We start from the raw sequence: 23264 nt of genomic DNA, 5'->3' as shown, positions 1-23264 counted from the left end.
CTTCAGTTCTTCCCTGTTCCAGCTGCCAGAAGGACATTCAGTGATGTCCAAGATCAACATTTCCAGCTAATGGACCTTCTCCTACTTCTCAGCTAATTGGAAACAATGGTCATTTCTTTCCATTTCCCGAAGAGACATTGGACATTATTCTTTTGTTTGCTCATGCTGCAAAACCCTGTGTCAATGACTTGACAGAATTGGGTAAGTTTTGTTGATTGGAATTGGTCTTTTATGTATCTTATCCCACATCTAACAGATAACCAGTGATAACCTTCATGAGATCATACCCTCCCAAGAGTGAGCTGTTTCAACATCAGAACATAGGAGCCTTTTTAAAATGAACAAAAAGGGGGAGATGTCAGAGACAGGTAGAATAATGATAAAAGAAAGGCCTTATGAAACCAGGCCTTGTTCTGCTATATTAACAGCTGGCCCGTCATCTCTTCTAAGTGCAGCTAAGCAGTCACAAGTTCCCATGTGAAGTTATTTTGAGAATGAGACTTGGTGAACAATCTGATCTGAGGGTGAAAAACAAATGCACCTGCAAGAACAAGGGATTTGTCCCATGAGAATCAGTGAAGAGAATAGGTAACAATACAAAGAATACAACAGAGAGATTTGATGCACAAGTAAAATATATTTTATTATCCAACAGAATAACTGGCATAACTAGTAATAAGAAATCGATTAACTACCTAAAGTTGCACATTAGGTTTGTCAAACTGTATAAAATAAGTTGTGTGAATAAAATAAAGAGTTCTTCTCCAGCTCAACTGGGTTCTCTGGGATTTTGGTTCCTCCCTTCTTTCAGGCTTTGGCTTCCCCCTTCTTTGGGGCTTTGGGTTCCTTCTTTTTTGGTGCTTTGATTTCCTTCTCTGGGATTTTGATTTCCTTCCTCTCTGGGAATTTGGTTTCCTTCTTTTCTGGAGGTTTGCTTCTCTTCTCTGGAGATTTGGTTTCCTTCTTTAGAATTCTGATTTCCCTTTTTACTAGGGCTTTGCTTTCCTTCTTCTCTGGGCTTTTCATTTCCTTCTTCTCTGTGGCTTTGCTTTCCTTCTTTGGGCTTTTGATTTCCTTCGTCTCCGGGACTTTGTTTTCCTTCTTCTCTGGGAATTTGGTTTCCTTCCTCTCTAATGCTTTGGTGTCCTTCTTCACTGGGGCCTTGCTTTCCTTCCTCTCTGGGAATTTGGTTTCCTTCTTTTCTGGAGGTTTGTATTTCTTTTCTGGGAGTTTGCTTTCCGTCCTCTCTGGGGCTTTGGTTTCCTTCTTCTCAGGGAATTTAGTTTCCTTCCTCTCTAATGCTTTTGTGTTCTTTTTCTCTGGGGCCTTGCTTTCCTTCTTCTCTGGGGCTTTGCTTTCTTTCCTCTCTGAGATTTTGGTTTCTTTCTTTTCTGGATGGTTGTTTTTCTTTTCTGGAAGTTTGTTTTCCATCTTCTCTGGTTCTTTGATTTCCTTCCTTGGTGGGATTTTGGTGTCCTTGTTCTCTGGGGCCTTGCTTTCCTTCTTCTCTGTGGGTTTGGTTTTCCCCTTCTCTGCTTTTGGAGGTTGCTTCCCCACAGAGACACCCTTCTTTTCTTTCTTCTGCTTCTCTTTCTCCTTCTGCCTCTCTTCCTCCGCCAAGGCTTTTGCCTCCTCCTCAAGCTTTGGAGACGGCCGCTTCAGCTCCCTTCTGCAGACAAAACAGAAAACATGGCTGAGAGTCACCACCAGAACCTTGGGCTCACTCATCCTGGCTGGCCCTGCACTTCATTCCTTGACCCTGAGGCCAGGCAGCAGCGCCAGACCATTTCCGTGAATTCTCCTCAACCCACAGAGGTTGGGAACATCCCAAGGGAGGGCAGTGGTGGAAGGGCACCTCCAGGACCAGCCAAACCTGAGCCTTGCCATCAGAAGGGCTTGACTGTGCAAGCTCCCTCTCCAGGCATAGCCAGACACCTCCAGCCCACTGCCAAAGGCTGATCCACCAGCTCTCTGCGCTGTGCCTGAAAACGCCCTTTGTCTCTTGACTTCCCAGTTTCAAGCAGAGCACAGAGTGCCAACGTCTGCTGATCTCTCCTGCAATTCTTACTCAGCTCATTCAGCTCCCTTCTCCCTGGGCACAGCTGAAGCAAGAATTTAAAGAGTTCAGATTTCAGCTGAGGCTTAGAAGCAATTCACATTGATCAGGATGTCAGTTAGACAGGTAGACCATAGGTTAATGATGATTAGATGCTTAAGCCAGAGCTGATTGTTATATTATTTACCATGATGAGCTTCTTGATAGAAGGAAGTGGAGTAAGTGAACTGTTAGAAGAACATACTGAAACCCGTAGAACAATGGTTAGCACCTGGGCTTTATGTCAATCAGTCACTAAGCAGGGGACCTTGGATGGTGCCAGAGGGTCACAGAGACCTGATGAAGACATTCCTGACTTCATCCCTTAAGACCACTGGCCCAATAGGAGACCACCAACCCAATTCCAGAGAAGAATTGCACCGGTGTGAAGGACTAATGACCTCATTTTAATACAGAGCAGGGAGGGGAAGTGCTGGGGTTGTGCACATATGTTGTATGTAAGATCCTGGGAAATAAAGAGAGGGCAAAGAACCTTGTACAGCATGGTCTCGCCTTGTAGGGACGACTCTGGTGCCACCCACCGGGGTTAAAAAACATACCACTTTCTAACTTTAATGAGTTAGAGAGTCTCTGTCCGTGAGCCTCGGTTTTAACAACTCATAGCCTGATCCTAAATGAGAATAGCCTATCAGTCAGAAAGCAAAGGCTGGAGGAACTGCTCTCCTGCAAGACAGGCTCTTGTCAGCCAGATTTCCTGCTGGAAGCCAGCTGTGACCAAGCCAGCTGGTGCTGTCTGCCATGGAAACCATCTGAAGCAGCCTCGTCCCTCTCCTCCCCATGAAACCAACTTCAGCCTGGCCTGAAGGAAGTCCTGATGCACAGGCTTGCTTTAAGCAGCCCCCACTCCCAGCTGCACACTTTGCCTGTGTGTCCTGAGCTGGGCTGCCTTGCTGGAGCAGAGCTTCTCCTGTGCTTGCCTACTGCTGCAGCTGAAGGGGAGCCTCAAGGACAGGAGCTTTTATGGCTGCTGTCCCACCATCAGGAGAACCCTGGCAGATCAGCACTGCAAGGACTTCATCTGTGGCAGCACCAGCACCCAAACCAAGGTTTGGTCTGTGCCCCACGCCTGCCCACACCGCAATCCCACTGTTTTGGTGAAGAAGGGAGATGATGAAGAAGATGTGACTCAACACCATGGAGCTAAAGACACCTCTAGAGGCAGTGCCAAGGCAGGGCCAGAGCCCAGCTCCCTGAAGGCAGCATCTGAGCCAGGAGGGCTCACCACTAAACTAGAGAAGAAGATGCTCTGTCCCAACAGAAGAAGGTGCTTCCTCTCTTGGGAGCCAGGGAGCTAAGAGTGGCCATCCCTGTGCTGCTTCTGGCCTTTGCTATGCAGCACCTCTGAGCTCAGAGTCCTTGGAGCAGGGAAGCCCTGCAGGGACAGTAACCCATGGAGAGCAGGAACCCATGGAAGGCTTACTCACCTCTCCCTGAGAGGTGCCCCAGAGCCACAGTTGATCTCCTGGGGGCTCGGGGAGCAGCTGACACGTGAGGCCTCCCCGGGCACCAGCACCTCGGAGCTGGGGCCTCCCTCCATGTGGCACAGCGCCGTGGCACTGGAGATGCTGTTGAGGTGGCCAGAGAAGGGCAAGGAGACCTGCTGGCTCTCTCCTGGCTGCAGCACACCTGACACTGGCAGGATACTGGAAGCCTGCATGGAAGACAGGAGAGATGGAGCTGTTGAGCGTGAAAATGGATGCAGAAGAGCACCTTGGAGCAAAGTGCAGCTGCAGCCAGAGGGGCCTATTCCCCAAACACTGCCAGAATCACCCTGATCTCATCCTGCATCCATGCCACTGACCAGTGCAGGGACCATGGGGAAAATCTTCTCCCATCCTCACAGGTCAATGCATTCATGAGTACATTACATGGAAGTGAACTGGGATGTCTCCTGGCACTAGAAATTCTCTCTGATGCACAACTTGCCTTGAAAAAGTTTCAAAACTTACTGCTTTTAGAAAAGGAGTAGACTCAGAGTGAGAGCTCTTGGAGCTGAGCAAAGGACTCCCAGCCCAGCTCATCTGACTCCTGAGGCTCTTCCCCTCTCTCTCTGATTTAAATGCTGCTTCCTCAAGGTGCTACAGCAAAAGCTCCTGCAAAACCTTCCTCTGGACCACCTGAGGAGTTGCAGGGGGAGCAGTGCCCTCCATAGGTGCTGCACAGCATCCTTGGGCAGCCCCACAACGTGTCCTGCACGGCCTCTCCAACACCCAGCTGCTCCAGCAGCACTTTGTGCTGGGCCTGCAGGGATGGGAGGCCCCTCTGTGGCCAATGCTCAGGGCCACCAGTGGCACTGGCAGCTCCAGCCCTGCTTGCCACACTGACAGTGTGCAAGGGAGACAGATTCCCTCTTCCCTTCTCCACTTCCAGGGCAGCGTGCGGTGCGCCCACGGAGCACCTGAATCCCTCCAGGCCTGCTGGGAGGTGAGGGTTTGCAGGAGCTTGTGGTGGCACCTGAAAAACAAGCCATTCCCTACGCCTGCAGGAAGAGACAGCCACTTTGCCAAGTCTCAGTTTGTAAGACAGCTTCAGGGCCAGCAGTGCAAGAGCAGCTCTCGGGTGACAGCAGAGACCTGCAAACAGGGAGTCTGGCTGGGCTGGGAAGAGGGCACATGGAGATCAGGACTCATCCCAGCTTGCTGTGGTAAGGAAGCTGCAGCTCTTCCCATCATGATGCAGATAAAAGCCTCATCTTGCATTGGGAAGGCAACAAGGCAAAAAATGCCACACTCAGCACAGGCCTGTAGGATCTGAGTGAGCTTCTCCAAGGAAAACTCTCCTATTTCTCCCTGCCACTCCCCCATGTCCAGCCACTGGTTCTGCTGCCCAGCCACTGTCAGGGCACAGGACAGCAGGGCAGCAAAAAGGGAGCTCAGCAGGAGCATGACTTGCTGGTGGCAGGCTGAGGAGGCAGCACAAGCAGTAGGTGTACAAGAAAATCTACCTCTGCTCCTGAAGACTGGGTCAAATCCTGCTCTTCAGTCAGGGCTGTGGCTGCCTCCTGCTTTCCAGCCTTGAAGTGCCTCCATCGAGACGCTGGGCAATCCAAACATGTTCTCATCTCCTTTGGTGGTTGGGGATTGAATTTAGGTGGGTGAAGCTCATCTCTGGAAAAGAAGATAACTGTGAACAGAGACCTGCAGTGGCAGGGAGGGACACCTGCACCAGCAGCTCCTGGTCAGGATGCAGCCCCTGGCTGGCTGCTGGCACCTTGAACTGAGAAATGCCTTGATCCAGCCCTTCCCAATCCAGGCTGGAGCAGGTCTGCTCTAAAGGCAGCCCAGGAATGACCCTGAGCTGCTGCAGCAGCTGCAACTGCTTGCACTGAGGAACTGCAGAGGACAGGGATGAACACCTTGTGGGCATGCAAAAAGCACAGTGGGAGAGCAAAAGACAGAGAAGGCAAGCAAAAAGGGCAGATTTGAGACATCCAGGGGCAGACACAGCCAGCACAGCCAGCACAGCCCCCCCAGGGCCCAACGCCAGAAACTCTGCAGCTCCAGCAGGTATTTATCAGGAATGTTTCCCTGACACTGCTGGGGGCTTGGCTGACATTTTCCAACACTCCCAGGGGACTCAGGTGGCATTCCCCATGCATACAGACATACATACATAGGCTGTAGTGCTGGGATCCTGCCAGACTCCATCAGCCTTGGGCTTGGGGAGGTTTCTGCCAGCCGTCCAGAGCTCCATAACTTTTTTCTCTATCCCAGGAAGCAGGCAAGAAAGATTTAAAAAAAAAAAACTCAAACAAACCACAACAGGGAAAACTAAAAAACCTTAAACAGCTCATCCCTGCTCAAGGTATTTCTTTAGGGACAGCTACCACTCTCCAGCTGAAATGCTGGGCTTTTGGGAAAAAAGAAAAAGATAATTACATGTTCACCTCCAAATTTAAAAGGATCAAGGTAAGAGAACCTTTCCAACTACAAAGGATTGGCCCAAAGGTAAAAGCTTTGCAAGAAATCTCTAGTTATGGCCAGGCTGACAGTTAAACAACTGGTTCCTCTGGTGGGGAGAAACCCTCCTCTTTAAGGTAAGCAGCCTCAGAGTTGAAAGAAACTGTTCTGTCAAACTTCAGGCTCCCTGGCACAGCCTGCATTGCCTGTCCTTCCTGTTCACTGATTTACATGCAGTGCCACAATGGCCCAGGTTCAGATGTTTGGTGCCATTCAGGGAATTTGGCATTGTCATTTCCTTATGTTTTAATATAAGTTTCAATCCTTGCAACCACTCTTGAAATGCCAGCCTTCCTTTTTTTTACAGAAAGCTCAAGGTTCCCAGAAGTCTTCTGACATCCATCTTTTGTGCTCAGAGAGATGCCATTTTCAAACAGATGTTTCCAAAGTTAACAGCATTTTCCAGAGTAATGCACTAAAGTGACCCTGGATTCCAGCTCAGACCAACGACGTTCTGTGCCAGACACTGAGATTACCACCCGTGAGGCACGAGCTGTTTGTGCCACCCATCCCTCCTGGCCTTCTCCACAGCAGCCTGTGCCTGTTTTCCCTGGCAGAATCCCTGTGCCCTTTGCAGCCTGCCAGGAGCAGCTGCACAGAGGCACACATCTCCCCTGCACTCACCAGTGGGTTTCTCTCATCCCCGAACACGCCGATGAGAACATTGGTGCGATGCGTGCCCAGCGCCTGCACTTCCACCAGCACTGGGATCTCTGCAGTGCTGTGAGGCTGGACAATCCCACAGGGCTTGGGGCTGGAGTAGAGCACAGCAGAGTCCTCCTTGCGTTTCTGCAAGAGACACAATGAAATGCAGCTTCAGAGGCACCTCTGAAGAAACTTTACACTCCCTAACATCCACCGCAACAGCAACTGACACACGTGTTTAAAAATGCCCAGGACAAAGGTAAAAGGCACAAACAAGATGCAAGAATTGTAGGCTTAGCATTCCCAGGGGATCCTGCCAGGAGACTGCCAGCACAGGCACTGGTGTCTGTGGATGCAGCAGCTTTCACAGCCCTCTAAGATCTCCCACAAGAAAACACCCTGAAGACTAGAACATCAACTGTTCCCTCAGCAGGTTAAACTGCATCCTCAAGTTTACATTCGGGTAGGATCCTGTTCTCAGCAGATCTTTAAGACTGAATAGAAACCAGCAAGGTCACGTCCAAACCCTTTTTCCCCCTAATAAGCTCCTCAATAATATTTGAGAGGGGGAGGTGGATGGGATGCCAAACCTGTTCAATAAGCCCGTAGCAGCCAGGCAGGTGGCTGGGATTCCTAATGATGAACTTCTTCTCGTAGGGCACCTTCAGGAGGCACTCATCATACTGCAGCACGTGGGGGGACACTTGCAGCTTAGGAACAAGACATCTGGACAAAGAGATGAGCCCAGGGGAATCAGAGATACTGAGAGAATGGAGAACATTTACCCCCAAAGATTGTAAAACAGAGCATAACACATTGGTCACTGTCAAATGGGCATTGAACAGCCCTGCAGTGATAAATTGCCTTCTACGTCTTCCCACTCCAACAGGTCTTGTCAAGGAGGGGCAAACCCTGAGAGGCAGCAGCCAGAGGCTGCCAAGTGCCCCAGGCAGAGCACTTTGTCCCACAGCTGCCTCAGCCCCTCCTTTCCCCAGGAAGGCTTGCAAGGACTCCTGTAACACTCCCAGTGATTCACGAGCTCTGGGGGAGCCTTCCTAACAAGGATCAGAGCTCACTAATGCTCAAGGAACACACAACTCCAGTGTCCCAGGAAAAATGACTCCCTTCTCTGCCATGGTGCTGTTGCCCTGCCTGGGAACTCAGCTGCTTGCCCCAGCCTTGGAGGGCACGAGACACCAGCTGCCCTCCAGAGTGGCTGATCAGCCCCTCCCAGGCCCTACAGCTCCCTGGCTCCTTCCCTCCACAGCTCCAGGCACTGACTGTCCCCAGCCCACCTGCTTGACAAAATGCCAGCCCAGGCACTGCCTGGATGGCTCTGCATGGGAGAAGGAACAGCCCCAGGGAACTGCATCCCTCCTGGCATTCCACTGACACCCACAGCAGCACAGCAGGATGGAATTCTGCTGCAGCAACAACCACTTTTGCTCTCAACCCTGAGAACATTCAAGCTCAGAGTGGGAAGCAGAGGGAAGGAGAAAATCTAGAGCTGAGCTGCCACATCAAGGGCTGCTTTCCCCTCCTGAGACCTTGCCCTCAGCACTCTTGCTGGCAGCCACTTCCCCCCTGCCACGTGCCCTCATGAACAGAACCAGAGCCTGGCTCACAGCAGGCTGCTTGCTGTGTCCCAAACCAATGCACGGTGCTCGCACCCAGCACAACTCCACCTCTTGCAGCAAGAAGGAGAGGAGGCCCTGGGGAAATTTGTTCCACCTCAAGCACCAAAAGCCAGGCCAAGAAATGATCTCATTCCTGGTGCCTTCAGAAAAGGGCCCAGGACCCTGCTGGGCTGGGAGCAGGGCTGCTTTTCACCACAGGCTGCTGTCCAAGCTCTGCTCTTCTCATGCCCAGCTGGCACAACATGAGCTCATGAACCAGCACTTCTCCTTGGCAGCTGCAGCCAGCAAAGCCTGGGCAAGGCAGGGGCTGGGGGAGGCCAGGGAAGGGCTGGTACCTGGCTGTGATGACCAATGATGCCACTCCCTTGCCAAAACCCTCCAGATCCACCAGCATTTTCCTGTAGAACTCCATCACCGAGTTGGAACACAGGGTCACCTGGTGGAAGAGAAGAACAGGAAATTCTTCCGTACAAAAGCTCATTATCCACGTGTGATATCCTCCAGCCCATGAGGGAAGATTTTGTCTTAATTCTGCTGCTGCTCCATGTGTAGAGCACAGTCTCAAAGCAACAAAAGCCTTCTGGCAATAGCAGATGTGTTAAACACACCTCGCTATCAGGGCATAGCTCAGCTACATTAAAACATTAGACTAAAGCTCTATGAACCACTGTATTCAAATTAAGGGGCCAATTTCTCATCTGACTACAATGACATAAAAGCAGAAGAAATCTGACTTGAACACAACGAGTTCAGCTTTACAGCAGGAAGCTGAGGGCAAAGTGTGGCCCAGCAGGTGCTGGGCAGTTCATGGCTGCAGAGTTTTTTGTCCCCACTGGAGATTCCTGCAGTGAACACAAATCCTTCTGCTCCCCAGGAGAGGGGAAATGAGACCAAGAAGGAAAGCTAACTGCTTTCTAGAATGACATCTCTCTAACAGCCACCTTTTGCCCTCATCTTTGCTCTGCCCACTTGCAATCAAATAAATGGCTCTCAAGAACCCAAGAGTGACTTCTGGCCTTGACCATATGGTATGTGACCTCAGCATATGATTTTGGAAAGAAAACAGTGCTCCTTGAGGAACACCCCGAGTAAGGCAGCTAGCAGAGGCCTCAGAGCAGTGCAGATCTCTCACTCACACCATGCTCAAAGCTGGCAGCAGAGCTAAAGCCCTCCCACGCTCCAGTGCAGCTGCAGCCCTGGTGCTGAAGCGTCTCTGGCTGCACTCTGCCCGTACCTGGATGTCCTGGTGTCCCTGGGGCAGGATGGTCCCTTGGCTGGGAGTGATGGTAAACTCCCGGGGCTCCACATACAAGTGAACGCCCTTCCTCCAGGCTGGGTCACTGTGGCAGCGGATCTGATCCACGCTGTCCACAGCCGGCTGCGTGCCATCGAACGACATGCGGAGCTGGAACGTCACGGGCACCGGGGAGCTGTTAGTGAGCCGGCAGCGCTGGGTGTAGGGAAAGCCTAGGAAAGGACACCAACATCCATTGAGGCTCCCATTGTGGCCTGACTCCTGCTGGGAATGGCCTGGCACGATGAAAGTGGCACTGGAGTTTAGCTCTGGATTATCTGAACTACAGCTCACCCAGAAGCTGCATGAGGAATGAATCGTCACTCAGTTCCCTTTGACACAGATTGCAGGCTGCAGCCTTGAAAATGCCCACTCCTAGCCCTGCTGAACACTGCAAGCTTCTCTCTTGGCGATGGGGAGGAGCTGCCTCACCTGCCCCAAACCAGCACCAGTGATCTCCCAGTGATGAGTGTGCACCCAGACCGAGCATTTCCTCTGAGAATTCAAGCTGTCAAATTCCCTGTTCAGCCTGCCAACACTCCCACCCTTTTCAAGATAGATAAACAGTGAGTCAGCATTGAGAAGAAGCTACAGCAAAAGAGATGATGGAATCAGGAACTAGAACGTGAGGCAAAGCACCCCAATGCAGCTTCTCTCTGCAGGATCCTAAAGGCGTCTCTTGGTTTGAGCCAAACAGACTGAGCACGAGACAGCTCAGAGCCCACTCAACTGGGGGCACACCCAAGCCTTGCTTGGAGATTGGCAATGAGGAACCAGGTCCCACCTCACCCAACAAACGGGGACATCACACCCATGCTGCTCACTGGGATTGCTGCCTGCAAGGCTTTACCCCACTGGAGCTCTGGGATTTGCTTTCCATGCTGGAAAGCCAGAGATGTAGCTACTCATGGTGGGGATGTCCTGCAGATCCTGGAGAGCAGCCACAAGCTGCTCTGCAGTGGACATCTGGCTGGGCTGGCCAGCTCTTTGGGGAGGAGACTTCTCCCTGGGCCTGCTCACCAAGAGGCACTGGAACACAGATGGGGAGAAAAAACAACTGCAGCTGCAACCCAGAGTTTCTCTGTGCCCATCCCAGTGAGCACTGCCAGCTCCAGCAGTGACTCCAGCAGGGAGGCAAGAGAGGCACAACAAGGACAAACACAGATGGCAAAACCTCCAATGAGACTGAGCTCACCGCATGCAGACAACAGTCAACAGTTCCAAAGAAGCAAAGATACAACAGCTGCCTTCAGCTGAAGAGACCTTAGGAATGAAAGCAGATCCAGCAGGATCGATCTCCTGGTTCAGAACCATAGTTCCATCTCTTGCCTTACTTGTTTCATTTCTTCAAAAAGGCAACTTGACAAGTGCCTCCATGGTGATGCAGGGGGGGACAGAAGCAGCTCAGGAAAGGCAAGTAGTTTCCTTAAAAAGTCCATGACCTTCCTTGTTCTGGGTTCAGGCTTGGTAGTGAATGCTCCCCTTGGTCTGGGAAGGGGGATAGGGGTTTTGGGGGTTTTGGCCCTGGGGGTGGGCTTTTCCCTTGGGGGTTTTTTGGCCGCTGTGGCGTGATGCCGTGGGCGCTGTGCAGTGGGAGCTGAGGCTGGGCAGGGAGCGGAGCTTCCCTTCCTCCCGCTCGGGGATGGAGCTCGGCCGCGTGCTGCTGCGGGAGGTTGTGTGCTTGGCCCCGGCACTGCCCTGGCTGCAGCTCAGCCTGGCACCCACCCTACCTGCCTTCCCCGCTGCTGCCTGCTGCTCTGAGGCACTGCCCGCATCCCCCTGCCCTCTGTCCCTTTGCAAAAGGAGCATTTCCCTCCTTCCCTCCTTCCCTGCCGCTGCCGGCTGGCGGGGGATCACTGCCCTGCCAGAGCCCACAGCTCCTCCTGCTGGGATCCTCACTGCACCAAAGAACAAAAACGGGACTTGGCAGCTGGCAAACGTCTGCTCTTGTTCTCTGGGCTCTCCTGATATAGTCTAGGAAAGAACTGTTATTCCTTTTCCCACAGTTTTGCCCGGGAGCCCTGTCATTTCAAAGGTATCATCATTTGGAGGGAGGGGCTCATCTTTCCATTCCAGGAAGATTCCCACCTTCCTTGGCAGACATCTGTCTTTTCAAGCAGGACAGAGACACCAGAAAATCCTGACTTTCTATGCCTTGCTTCTGTTTGATCTGACAATGGCCAAATGCTCCCTGCGGCACCAGCAGCCCTGCAGTTCCCAGCCTGAAGAGGCTGCTGGGGCAGAGCAGGAGGGAGGGATGCTTTTCTCTCGGAAGGCACAGATCCCTCCCGCTGTGTCCCAGCCCAGGCAGCACTCACCAAAGGAGATGTCCCCGAAGTCGAGCTCAGGGAGGTCGAAGTGCAAACTGGGTCCAGTGACGCTGCCCCTGCATGGCGAGGACAGAGCAGGAAATGCCTTGGTTCAAGGAATTGCAAAGCTCCGGCTGGCGTGGCTCGGGGGCACCAACCTGGGGTCAGGGCACCGTGCCTTTCAAACCAGCACACACCATGTGCTCAGCACAGTGTCCCTGGGCACAGGAGGCAGCTAAAGCCAAGTGGCCAGCAGCCAACAGCCACTGATGGGCTCTGGGCACAGGGCAGGCAGGAAAAGCTCCCGGGATGCTGCTGGTCCCATGAAGGACCCTGAACACACAGCCAGACATGGCTCCGGGCCTCACTTTCCCCATCTGCAATGGGATGGACATCAAGGTGTCCCCACAAACTTCTGTAACCAGCCCTGCCAGACACAGGTTCCCTGCTTTGCTACTTCTTAGCTGGAACTGCTGTTCCCATGGAGGAGCTTTCTCAGCAGAGTTTGACCCACACCATCATTACAGACACAGTTCTGACACATGAACCCAGGGCAGCCCCAAACATCCTCTGAAAAGAGCAGCAACACTTCTACACAGGGCACAGATGAATCCTAGAGGAAAGGACCAGCTTGTCAGCAGTGCAGCAGCTGGCACAGCCAAGAGCAACAGCTTCAACAACCAAACAAGGGGGTCCTGAATCTAGCACAGCACCTCACCTGTCCTTGAACTCAGCAGACACACTCCAAAAGTCACCAACACCCACTGAAAGCAGCACTTGAAGCTGCACAACACTCCCCAGTTGATTTCATGGCTGATGCCAATCCATGCCCACTCTGCCTTGTGGTTAAAAATCCAGGCCCAGTGACCTGTGCCTTCTGTTGGATTCACAGGACTGCCCCTGGCTCTGCTCCACACATCTCAACAAGAGACACCTGCCCTCGCTCAAGGAGAAAGCTGCTGATGCACAAACATCCCATCACCAGTTTAGGGGAGGGACAGAGGAGAATCAATTATTGGATGGTGGAAGGTTCCCTCTTGATCTCCAAAATAAAAAAGCAGCACTTTTCCTCCAAGAACAAAGCCAGCATCATTCTTTCTCCACTGGGGGCAGACCTACTCACCACTTTGTTCTTGTGAAGTAATAACTTCCTTGTTCTTTTTCATCCATCTCCCTTATCTTACTGCTATAATCCAGTGCAGATTGCTTTCATTTCTTCACTGCCTTGCCCCAGTGCCTCCCAGGAGCAGCAGCCTAGTTCCAAAGCTGCAGAGCAGCCAGCATCAGCTCTCCTGCTCCCACTGCATTATCCTAGCAGCACAAGGCTCAGGCTGGCAGGGACAAGGCCTCGTGCTGCTGTGGTGCTGAGCACTGAGCTCTGCCTCCCCTATCATCACCCCTTGTCCCTTGTGCTGGGCCAGGATGATCTCTTGCCATGGCACCAGCCCAGGGGATGATGCCCAAGTCCTTGGCACAGTTCCTGCTGCACAGTTCCCTGACTCCCACATCAGCCCTTGCCTGGCTGTGCACAGGAGGCACCAGAGCACTCTGGGCACAGCAGCTGGGAGCACGGCTTGTGCCCCACAGCATGGCCATGAGAGGTGAGGTGAGGCTGCTGCTGCCCATCTGGCATGGATTATTGACAGAAGTTTTTAAAAGCACTGCTGCTGCTGCAGAATGCCTCAGGCTGGCCCATCTCCAAAGCCCTGGGGGCCTTGCTGGCTGTTAAGCTGGGACATCCCAGAGCAGCTGCTGCCCAAAGCTGATCCATCCCACTGCCTGCCATGGCCCAGGGCAGAGGGAGATCCCTGCAGGGAGGAGTCATTCCAGCTCCAGGTACCACACAGGGCAGGAGGCATCCTCCCACTAAAGCAATGCCAGCATCAGAGCAGAGATGAAGACCTCAGCAAACACCTTTTCTCTCTGCTCCACCCCAACAGGAGGCAGCTGGGGCATGTCCCAGAGACAGCTCCAGATGTGCCCACCAAGCTCCCAGGGTCCTTACTTGATGGTCAGGATGGCAGGCGTAGGAGATCCAGCCACACTGAACCGGAATTCTTCCTCAAACCTCCCCAACACGGTGGCACTGAAGGAGATCTGGAGAGTCTGGCTCCCACCTGCTGCAATGATGCCCTCCTGGGGTGCCAACTTGAAGCCCAAGCCCACCTTTGTTGCTGAAGGGATGCAGCTGAAGGGAGCATCAAGAGCTCCTTGGTTGATCAGGTTCACCTGCAGCAGCAAGAAAGCAAAGTGGAAATCCATGTGGAATCTTCCCTTCTTGGGAGTTATTGTCTAAGGATGCAATGAACAGCCAGAAAAGGCAGAAGATGCTTTGTGCTGCTGAATGGCAGAAGTCAAAAGATACAAGAGGACAAGTTCTGCCTTTGGGTTTTCATGCAAAGCAGTGGCAGCTGCACAGAACTGCAGTCACCCTGGGCTTATCCCATGGACACAGAGCAGTGCACCTCTGGGCAGCATCACCCTGCTCATGGAGACCTGGCCCTGAGAGCAACGTGGGGTGATTGCAGCTGCCTAGTGAATCAGCACTGAGCTGCTGCTGCCCCAGCCAGCACAGCTCCAACAGCACCATCCACTCATTCACCTTTTCCTACACCATGGAAAGAAGACATTGGTAATGAGGCATCAGCATCAAAATGTACAGACAGCACCATCTTTTGGTGAGAAAACTCAGGGTGTCTTTCTCTTCCCCAGCCAAGCTTTTGAAAGTGTCTGCCCTGATGTAGTGCCTCATTTTCTACCTCTTTTCAGTTGCTCTCTCATGATTTTTTTGCAAGCTTAGCATTATTGTGGGGAAAGCAAAGAGGAAGAAAAATCCTTTTCTTTATTCCCAAGAACACTTTTCTCTTTCCAGAGCCAGAGATGCACCAAGGCTGAAGTGAGTGACTGTCAGCAAGGGACATGATTCCCAAGGCTTTCCTGGGACTTCCAGGAATGAGCAGGAGACCCTGACTGGAAGCTGTTGGCAGTGGACTGAAGCTCAAAGGCAGCCAGTTGGTTCCAGCTGCTTCTGCAGAGCCCAGTCCAAAGGTGCCTTGTGTCTGGCACTGTCACAAAAGCCTCTGGACATGCAGCTTTTGAACCCAGTGCTGGTTTCACCTGCCAAGGGCTTGTTTTGCAGGAGGCCTCCCAGCTGATCCCTAAGGAAGGCTGCCCAAAAGCAGGGGCTGGGCCTTCATGAACAACAGACACACCTTTCTGACCCCCCAGACTGGACCAGCACATCAAATATTCCCTGCTCACAACTGCCCAGCTTGGCAGGAATTCCACAGCTCCACCAGGCTTGCTGCTGCCTCAGGAGCCATCAGCATCCATCCCCAGCCCTGCTGCTCACCTCACAGACATGGGGGGTGTTGACAAAAATGTCCCCAAGCTCCAGAGTGTCACAGCTGAGTTCAACCAAGGGTCCTTGGCCTTCCCCTCTGAGCTGCAGGGGCAGCCTGCTCTCACGGCCTGGGGAGAGATGTCCATTTCAGTACAAGCATTCCCTCTGTCACACTGTCTTTTCCAGGCTGCCTCAGTGCTAGTCCCTGACTCTGAGCTGGATGCTACCAGCTCCTGATGCTGCAGGAGAAGATATGGACCCTTCTCTTCCCTCAGCAGATATCCCTTGGGGCTGACTTCTAATTCCTAACCCATTCCTCAGGCTGGTTTCCAATGGGAGCCACCAGTTTGCTGAGTTTCAAACATCTCTGGGGTCCTGGAGTGGCAGGCCAAGGAGTAATGGGTAGAAATTGAAAGAAAGGAAATTTAGGTTAGATATTTGGGATGACATTTTTTCCTGTGAGGGTGGTGAGACACTGGAGCAGTTTCCCCAGGGAAGTTTTGCAGGTTCCAGCACTGCAAGTGTTCAAAGCCAGGCTGGATGGGGCTTGCAGCTACCTGTTCTAGGGGGAGGTGTCCCTGCCCATGGCAGGGGACTTGGCACTAGATGATCTTTAAGGTCCACTCCATCCTTAACATCCTAGGATTCTGTGCTTTCCTTCCCATGCACCTAGAGGAGCTTGGAAATCCATTCAGTGAAGGCACAAAGCTCATCCAGAGCTTGGCAATTACCAAACTACCTGGCCCAGCAGCACAGGACTTTGTTGCCCAAGTCCTCACCTTCTGACCCTCAGCACTGGGCTCTGTTTCCACAGACTGAGAGCTGCAAGGTGACAGCTCCCACACAGGGAGAGAAGCAGCTGCTGGCCAAGGCTGCTCCTTCTACCAACAGCCTGGGCTCAGTGGGGCTCAGCCACCTCTGCTCTGGTGCTGTCTGGCCAGTGGGAGCTGATCCAGGCTCAGGGAGCACATTTCTAACCCAGCTCCTGCCACCTGATGATGGATCCATGTCCAGTGGAGCCATCCTGGAGGCCAGGGGCCTGCAGGGGCTTAGTGCTTGTTCACTGAAGCTGCTCTGCTCTGCAGCTCTCTGGCCTTTGAGGAAATGCTGGCAAAGGCATGGCATCAAAACCTCTCCCTGCACTGTCAGGGCTGTGCTGGGTTCAGGAACCCAGACACAGCATTCTGAGCCCTGGCCTTGCACGGGACATTCCCTGGGAGCTGCAGGGCCACTGGGGATGTGCCAGCACTGCCCTGCTGGCCAGGGACTCTTCCCAGCACTGCCAGGCCAGCCCAGTGGGCTCAGGCTTGCACCATGGCTGCACTGAGGGGGAGAGAAGCAGGGCAAAGGAGCTGCACCTGAGATGCTGCAGTAAGCCACACTTCCATACTCCAGAGCTGCCAGGGGTTTGAAGGTCACCTGGATTTCGGCCGAACAATTCGGCCCGATTTCTCCCTCCTGCAACACAAAGAGACAGCAAAACATTTCTCTTCCAACTTCACATTTCCTGTTTTCAACCACAGTCCTGTCAGCCTTTGTTTAGAGCATCAAATAGTGAACAACACAAGGAGCCCAAGGAAACCCTCCAAAGGCAGCTCAACACAGCGCTGGAAGCTCTCAATGCTCAGCTGATCAGCTCCCACTCTCCACAAGATTCCTACTGCTCTGACACAAGCTCTTGCTCACATCATGCTGCTGTCAGCTGCACTGGGATGCAACTGCCCCTGTGCACTGCTGCCTCTTGGCCTTAGATGGGCCATAGCAGTAACCAAGAAGAGAACATGAGCCCCTTCCTTGAAACACAAACATTAGTCAAGCTGTTTTGAAAGAAAGCAGAGGTTGGGATTATTCTGGGCTTTACTCCAAGGGGAGAAGGGATTTTGCACTGTGCACACACCAGGCATTCATCATCTCTCACAATGCCAGTACTCAGAATCAGGGCTCTGGCTGATGGCAGCACGTGGCAGTTTGCTTGCAGAAACAGAAAAGGAAAAGGTTTTCTGTCCTTGTGTGCAGGAGAACTCAAAAGGCCCAGTGAAACCTTCCAGCCTTGTGTCCAGGCTCACAGATGACACTGGAAGGCAGACTCAGAAATAGTGCAAGGTGTGGTTACAGGAGGCCATTGGCATTTCTGGGATTAACCTTGGGCTGAGTTTGGCCTCCTTTTCCCAGCCAACCATTGCCAGCTTCAGGTCAGTGTGTGAGCTGGCAGTGCTGCAACAGCCTCTGCTGAGCCCCACGTGTGGGGGCAGCCCCTCCCTACAAGAACTGCTCCCTGTGACACTGCAAGGACACGCACGGAGTGCCCTGAGCTCCAGCCCTGGCAGCAGAGCTGGGCTTTGTCAGGCTCCCAGCCCTGCCTTGACCCTCCAGGGCAGAAATGCTTTGAGCAGGGAGTTCTGCAGCCGCTCCAGAAACTCCATGTCCTCCCTCCCAGCACATGGGGCCAGCTGAGGATCTGCCCAGTGACCGCAGCCGGGGCAAGGGGGGCTGGGGTTGGGTGCTTGGGAGGAGCAGGAGGAAGAGGAGGAGGAGGAAAATGAGGTTCTCAGCTATCACTTACCATTGGCTCGATGAAAAAAACATCACTGGAGAACAGCATGGGCTCTTCTGGCACCTTTGCCATCTCCTCCTGGACCATGCTGCTCAGGAGGGCAGTGTCACCTCCACCAAAGCCCTTCACCTCCTCTGTGCTTTTCTCCTCTGTGATATTTTCCTCTGACACCTCTTTGGGTGTCTGCAGCAAACACTGCCTGCAGCCCCAGGGAGAGACAAGGCCAGCAGATGGTTTCATAAGGCACAGATTTGCAGAGAGAAGTGGGAGTGCAGGAGAGCAAAGCACTTGGGTGGGAGCAGCAGCAGCTCCCCAGCAAAGGCTGACCCCAAGCCACGAGGGTCCCAGATGGATCAGGGATAACTTGCTGTTCACTGGCACTGCAGGGACTTTTACTCCACACTTGCAAGCTCAGGGGAGCTTTCCAAAGCCAGCAGCCCTCCAGAGAACCTCCTGGCTCAAAGCCTCTGCCACAGTTCAGGGAGAATTCACCAGCCACCTCAGCTGGCTTTTCCTCCCACTGAGCTGCTCGGGGGAGGCAGATAAAGATCACAGAGCACCCACTGCAGGGCTTCCCTGGCAAGGGGAGACCAAGCTGACTTGCAGCTACGTGGGACCAGCAGCACTCTTTGCTTCTTCCATTTTGGACCTGCCCTGTTCCCTACTCTGCCTTTCACAAGAGCATCCCAGAGCACTTCCAAAGGAAATTGATGAATTCAGGCACCAAATCCCTTCCGTGACATTCAAGGTTTTCTATGCAATATGCATGAAAACAGAGGCTCTGAGAGGGGAAGGGACTTTGTTGTGCAGGAGGGAGACAGCAAACTCCTGGAGAGACCTTTTCATCATCCAGAGCTTTTTGGCTCCCATCCCACTGCATGGTAGTAGAATGTCCTGACAGAGAAAGGATCCTGCACTATCTTCTCTCAGAAAAATGTCCTCTCTGCTCGGAGATCTCAAAAGCTGCTCTGACAGCAGGACAAGGGGAGACAACCAGCCTGGATGGGCAAGAAGCTTTTGAAGGAACTAAGGGGAAAAAAAGAGGGTGTATCACCTTTGGAAAGAGGGGCTGGCAACTCAGGAAAAGTTTAGGCATGTTGTCAGGTCATGTAGGAAGAAGATTAGAGAGACAAGAACCCAATTAGAACCTGAGGAAATCCAGTCATCACAATCAACCTTTCCTTCCCAAAATGCCATCCATGCTTGGAGTATAAATGGCACTGGAATGCTGATTGCTGAGCTCCCAAAGCCCAGGGACACACACCCTAGTGCCAGGGATGGTTTACTTGGCCTAAACCATTCAAAAGCACCAACACCCCCCTGAGGCCACACGTTCCTTTCAGTCTTGGGCCATGTATCTCACTGAAATGCATCTTTCAAACCAACCTCCTCTTCTCTTCATCCTCTCCTTCCTCACTAGGAAAAGCCTTCCACTGGAAGTGGGCTGTGATGTTACTCCTGTTTTCAATGAACACAGTTCTGTGGCTTGACTTGGTGATCAAAGTCTTGTCCATCTCCACAGAACTTGTGCTCAACCCAATGTTGACATCCACAGCTTCTCCTTTGAGGTGTGTGTGGATTCTTTCTTCACCTGGAACAAAGCAAAGGGGAGTCTTTGCTCAGCTCACTGGCTGATGGAAGCACAAGGAACACAGCAAACCACAGGTCACAGAAGAAAGTGTCCCAGTTTTTAGCTGAATGAGCAGTTCTGTGGATCAGTCCATTGATCACATCCTGACAGCTCTGGGTGTAGAGCGTGGGGATGTCCTGGGCAGCTCCTTCAACACCTTATTTCTGAGTGTGTTTGTAGAGCTGTGGCCCCAGGGTGACAGTGTGTACAGTGGGGTTGGTCCATGTGCTCTGGTGACCCACTCAGATCACTGGGATTTCTGCACCAAAGTCCTTCAGGTGACACTGAGGAGCCCTGCTCAGTCCTGCCTTGCCCAGGGCCTCCCCGGGCATCCCACCAGACCTCTGTCTCTCCTGATCCCTTGCAGCCCTTGCTGCTGAGCAGCAAATATGCCTGGGGGCAGGTGGGCAGCAAAAGGAGGCCCAGAGGAACAAATGAAGTGACAGCCCACAGCAGGAGGGGACCCAGGTGAGGAAACACAACCAGCCTGGCTCTGCAATAGGACAAACCACTACAAAATGAACACCAGGAAAATCAGCATCAGTATCATCATCATCTCCCTGTCCAAACCCACAGCCACACCAGCCTTGCAATATTTTATATTGTTCTGATGTCAAAAACCAAGCTGGAGCACTGCAAATTAAATAAAAAAGGGAACAAAGGAAAGATTACTAAGTACAGAGCTATTTCTGCATTGAGACTGGATGGGGTTCCTCAGCCTAGAAATCAAATGGGAGATAGATGTGAGAGGTTTGCTACAGCATGAACAGCCTGGGAAATGGGGACAGGGAAAAATTTGTTTTGATTTGCCACAAAAAAGGAACTTGAGGGCTTGAAAATGTTGTTAGACAGAAACTACATATATGTGTAAGGGCCACATAGGAAAAGGGTCTGTGACAAGCCAGTGCAGAAGCAGCATATGGGACAGAGGTCTGCTAGAAATCCATTGCATTGCAGAGAATCTGATGGAGAGCTCACCTACAGCATTGCCCAGGAATAAAAGAAACCTTCACCCAGGCACAGCCACATGGCAGTGGAGAATCAGGGATCCTCCTTCCTCCACTCAGCAACTCCCAGCAAAACAGGAGTCCAAAATCTTAGCCTGTTAGAGGGGATGCACTTTCTCAAGCCCCCAAACAGCAAGGAGTTCTCCGTTTGCTTTGGGGTGAAGCTGAGCAGGGGAGGCACCTCTGGAGGGAATGGAGGGGATGGGACAGCAGGGAGCCATGGTGCAGAGCTGTCCTGTGGCCGGGCAGGCCCAGCACTCACCTGTGCTGCAGCACACTGCCAGGCACCCGCAATGGTCACCGGCCGTCAGCGCGTGGAATCCCACTGTCACCTGCACGGTGTCACCAGCGCCCAGAGCTCCTGCGGCCGGAGCCACGGAGAAAGGACTGCAACACAAAGAGAGCCATCAGGGCTGGCCACAGCTGGCCAGCAGATTCCTTCTGCACTGCAGCTCACTGCAGCTCCCCTGGGCAAGCAGGGAGCAAACCAAGCACAGCCAGCAGAAGACAGCCAGGACAGACAGCATCAGAAACAGCCACGGAGCCACTGCTGAGCAGATCCAGCCCTCACAACATCCTGTGGGCAAAATGGCCTCAGCTCCCCACACTCTGCATCCAGCTCTCTGCAGTGACACTCAGGGCTCCCACTGCCAGCAATCCCATCAGAGAATGCTTTCTGAAGAGCACAGAGAGGCTTCAGAGCTATCTGCAGGCACAACTGGACACTGACTGCCTCAGGAATTTCTCTTTTCCTGCCGCCTATAAACCTCATCTCAGGAGATGCAAATGTTAGGGCACTCCCTGTCCTGGGAGATTACAGCCTAGGAATCACACAGGGAGAAGGAACTTTTCCCTGAAGACCAAGGAATAGTAACTGTTGAATTTGCAGTGTGGTTCTTTGGTTTACTTTACCTTGAAAACATCCTGATTTAGCCTAGAAAGGGCACATTTGATCAGCATTTCAATGAAAGCTGCTCTAAGATAGAAGAGCTGTGAAGGAGACATCCCTGACACTCTAATAACCAAATGAATACCACTGCCAAGAGATGGGGCTGACAGGCTACATTTTGGCCTTTTTTCTGTCCATTGTGAGCTGTTCCTTAAGACACTTCTCATCCTCTTAGATCTGTGCTTTCCATTAATCACTACTGCACCCAACAGGCAGAAAAGATAAGGTATGGAGAGGGTTTGAATAGGTTGTTTTCTTCTGCTTTTTAACTAGGTCCATTTGTATGATCTTTTGGCAAACATTTAACACAAACCAAAACAAAAAAACAGCAGAAACACAGCAACTTCAGAGTATTCAAAAAGAAATCTCAATGAAAGGGGGCATAATCTGATTCAGAGATTTAAATCATCTGTTACGAAATTTTAAACTAGCTTTCAGAGGTTCATCATGGAACACAAGAGGTGACTGATGCCCTCAGCTGACAAGGGAAAGCAGATCAGCTTCAGGAACAGGAACTGCACTGACTGCCTGCAGCACAGCTCATGTTGGGCATCTGATGCAGGGACCCCTGCAAAGCCACGTGCCTGTGGCCTCCCAGAGAATGGCTCTGTTTGGCTGACAGTGCTGAGAAAGCATTTCAGGAGCTGCTTGTGCTCAGCAGGGTGCAAGCCAGCTGCCAACATGTTCCAGCAGCCTCCAGGAAAGCTGGGACAGAGAAAGCTCAAAGGCTGCATCCTGCTAAGAACACTGAAGGCAAGAGCAGCTGCCATCCATCCTGCTCCCTTCCAGCCAGGGCTGCAGGGCAGCAGCTCTGATGCTCTGCTTCCTTTTGCTGCCATTTCCCAACTCTGCTATCACCCAGAGGTGATATCCTTTGCACAAGAACAGATGGGCTGCCTCACCTCTGGGTGCTCAGCTGGAAACGAGCTTCCAGGTTCCCAGTGTTGCGGAGCAGCACAGTCTTCTGGGTGCTGCTCTTGACTGGACACCTGGAGAAGTCCAGCTGCTCAGGGAAGTCCAGGACAGCTCGGGCAGCAATGGCCCGAATTGGCACCACGATCCTTTCACTGGTAGTCATGCAGATGAGCTGGTGGGAATAATCCTGCAGGAAAAGAAACTGCCTCAGCACAGGGCATTTAGTGCCATCCCCATGGCAGGAAAAAAAAATGGACTCCCTTCAAGGGCATCAATTTAGCTATTCCACCCCAAAATAAACACTAAGCTCTACTAATATGCCACATTTTAAAGGCACCAGGGCACTTTGCAAAACCAATCTCTGTGGCATTAAGGTCTTGTGTCACTTGGGTCATACAAAGAACTGCCCTAGGCCACCATAAGTTTTACTCTACATTTTAATGATGTTAAAGAATTCCTACGTTCCTTCTAAGGAACATGGAGCTAGGGAACACAGGACATTCCTCTTTAGGTTTCTATATTCCCACTGTCTGAGAATAGGACAAAGTGTTCAACTGACTCGAAGCAGCAAAAGGAAGATGAGAAAACAGCTGGACCCAAAGAGCTCCTGCACCTCTGGCCTGGTGCAGAAACATCAGGTGCCTCAGAACTCCCCTCCAACTTTGCCTCTCCAAGCAAGTCAGCAGAAGAACAGTGCTAAGAGGCAGCAGGATGCTGTTGGAAAGAGCCTCTCTTGGCTTCCCTGCAAGGCTTCCTCCCTTCCATGCCACGGCCTAAACCCTTCTGGATGAACAAGCCTGCAGATGCCAGCACTGAGATCAGACTTGCCAGGGCCTCAGCACTGCTGTTCAAACCTCCAGGCAAAAGCACCTTTGGCACGCAATGGGTGCCAGCTGACAGAGCAAG

The 23264-nt window shown here is 52.3% G+C and overlaps 1 protein-coding gene and 1 pseudogene across 1 annotated transcript; one reads left to right on the top strand and one right to left on the bottom strand.

The window, feature by feature from the left end:
• LOC135292512 (zinc finger protein 420-like) overlaps positions 1-23264 on the top strand; it is an 89967-nt pseudogene that overhangs the window by 15084 nt on the left and 51619 nt on the right.
• Positions 681-3904, bottom strand: LOC135292469 (neurofilament heavy polypeptide-like). The gene is made up of 3 exons (XM_064406670.1): positions 3887-3904; positions 3541-3767; positions 681-1669 (listed from the first exon to the last, which is right to left on the bottom strand). Exons 1-3 carry the CDS (start codon positions 3902-3904, stop codon positions 808-810), a joined length of 1107 nt encoding a protein of 368 aa, XP_064262740.1. The 3' UTR covers positions 681-807.

This window comes from Passer domesticus, unplaced genomic scaffold (genome assembly GCF_036417665.1).
Source record: "Passer domesticus isolate bPasDom1 unplaced genomic scaffold, bPasDom1.hap1 HAP1_SCAFFOLD_37, whole genome shotgun sequence".
Classification (NCBI taxonomy): Eukaryota; Metazoa; Chordata; class Aves; order Passeriformes; family Passeridae; genus Passer; species Passer domesticus.
The sequence above is the reverse complement of the archived record's forward strand: the minus strand, read 5'-3'. Positions and strand labels throughout refer to the sequence as shown.

Coding starts and splice junctions, on each gene's coding strand:
- LOC135292469 (XM_064406670.1), bottom strand. Junction 1,670..3,540: donor GGGGCACCTCTCAGGGAGAG/GTGAGTAAGCCT, acceptor TTTTGTCTGCAG/AAGGGAGCTGAAGCGGCCGT.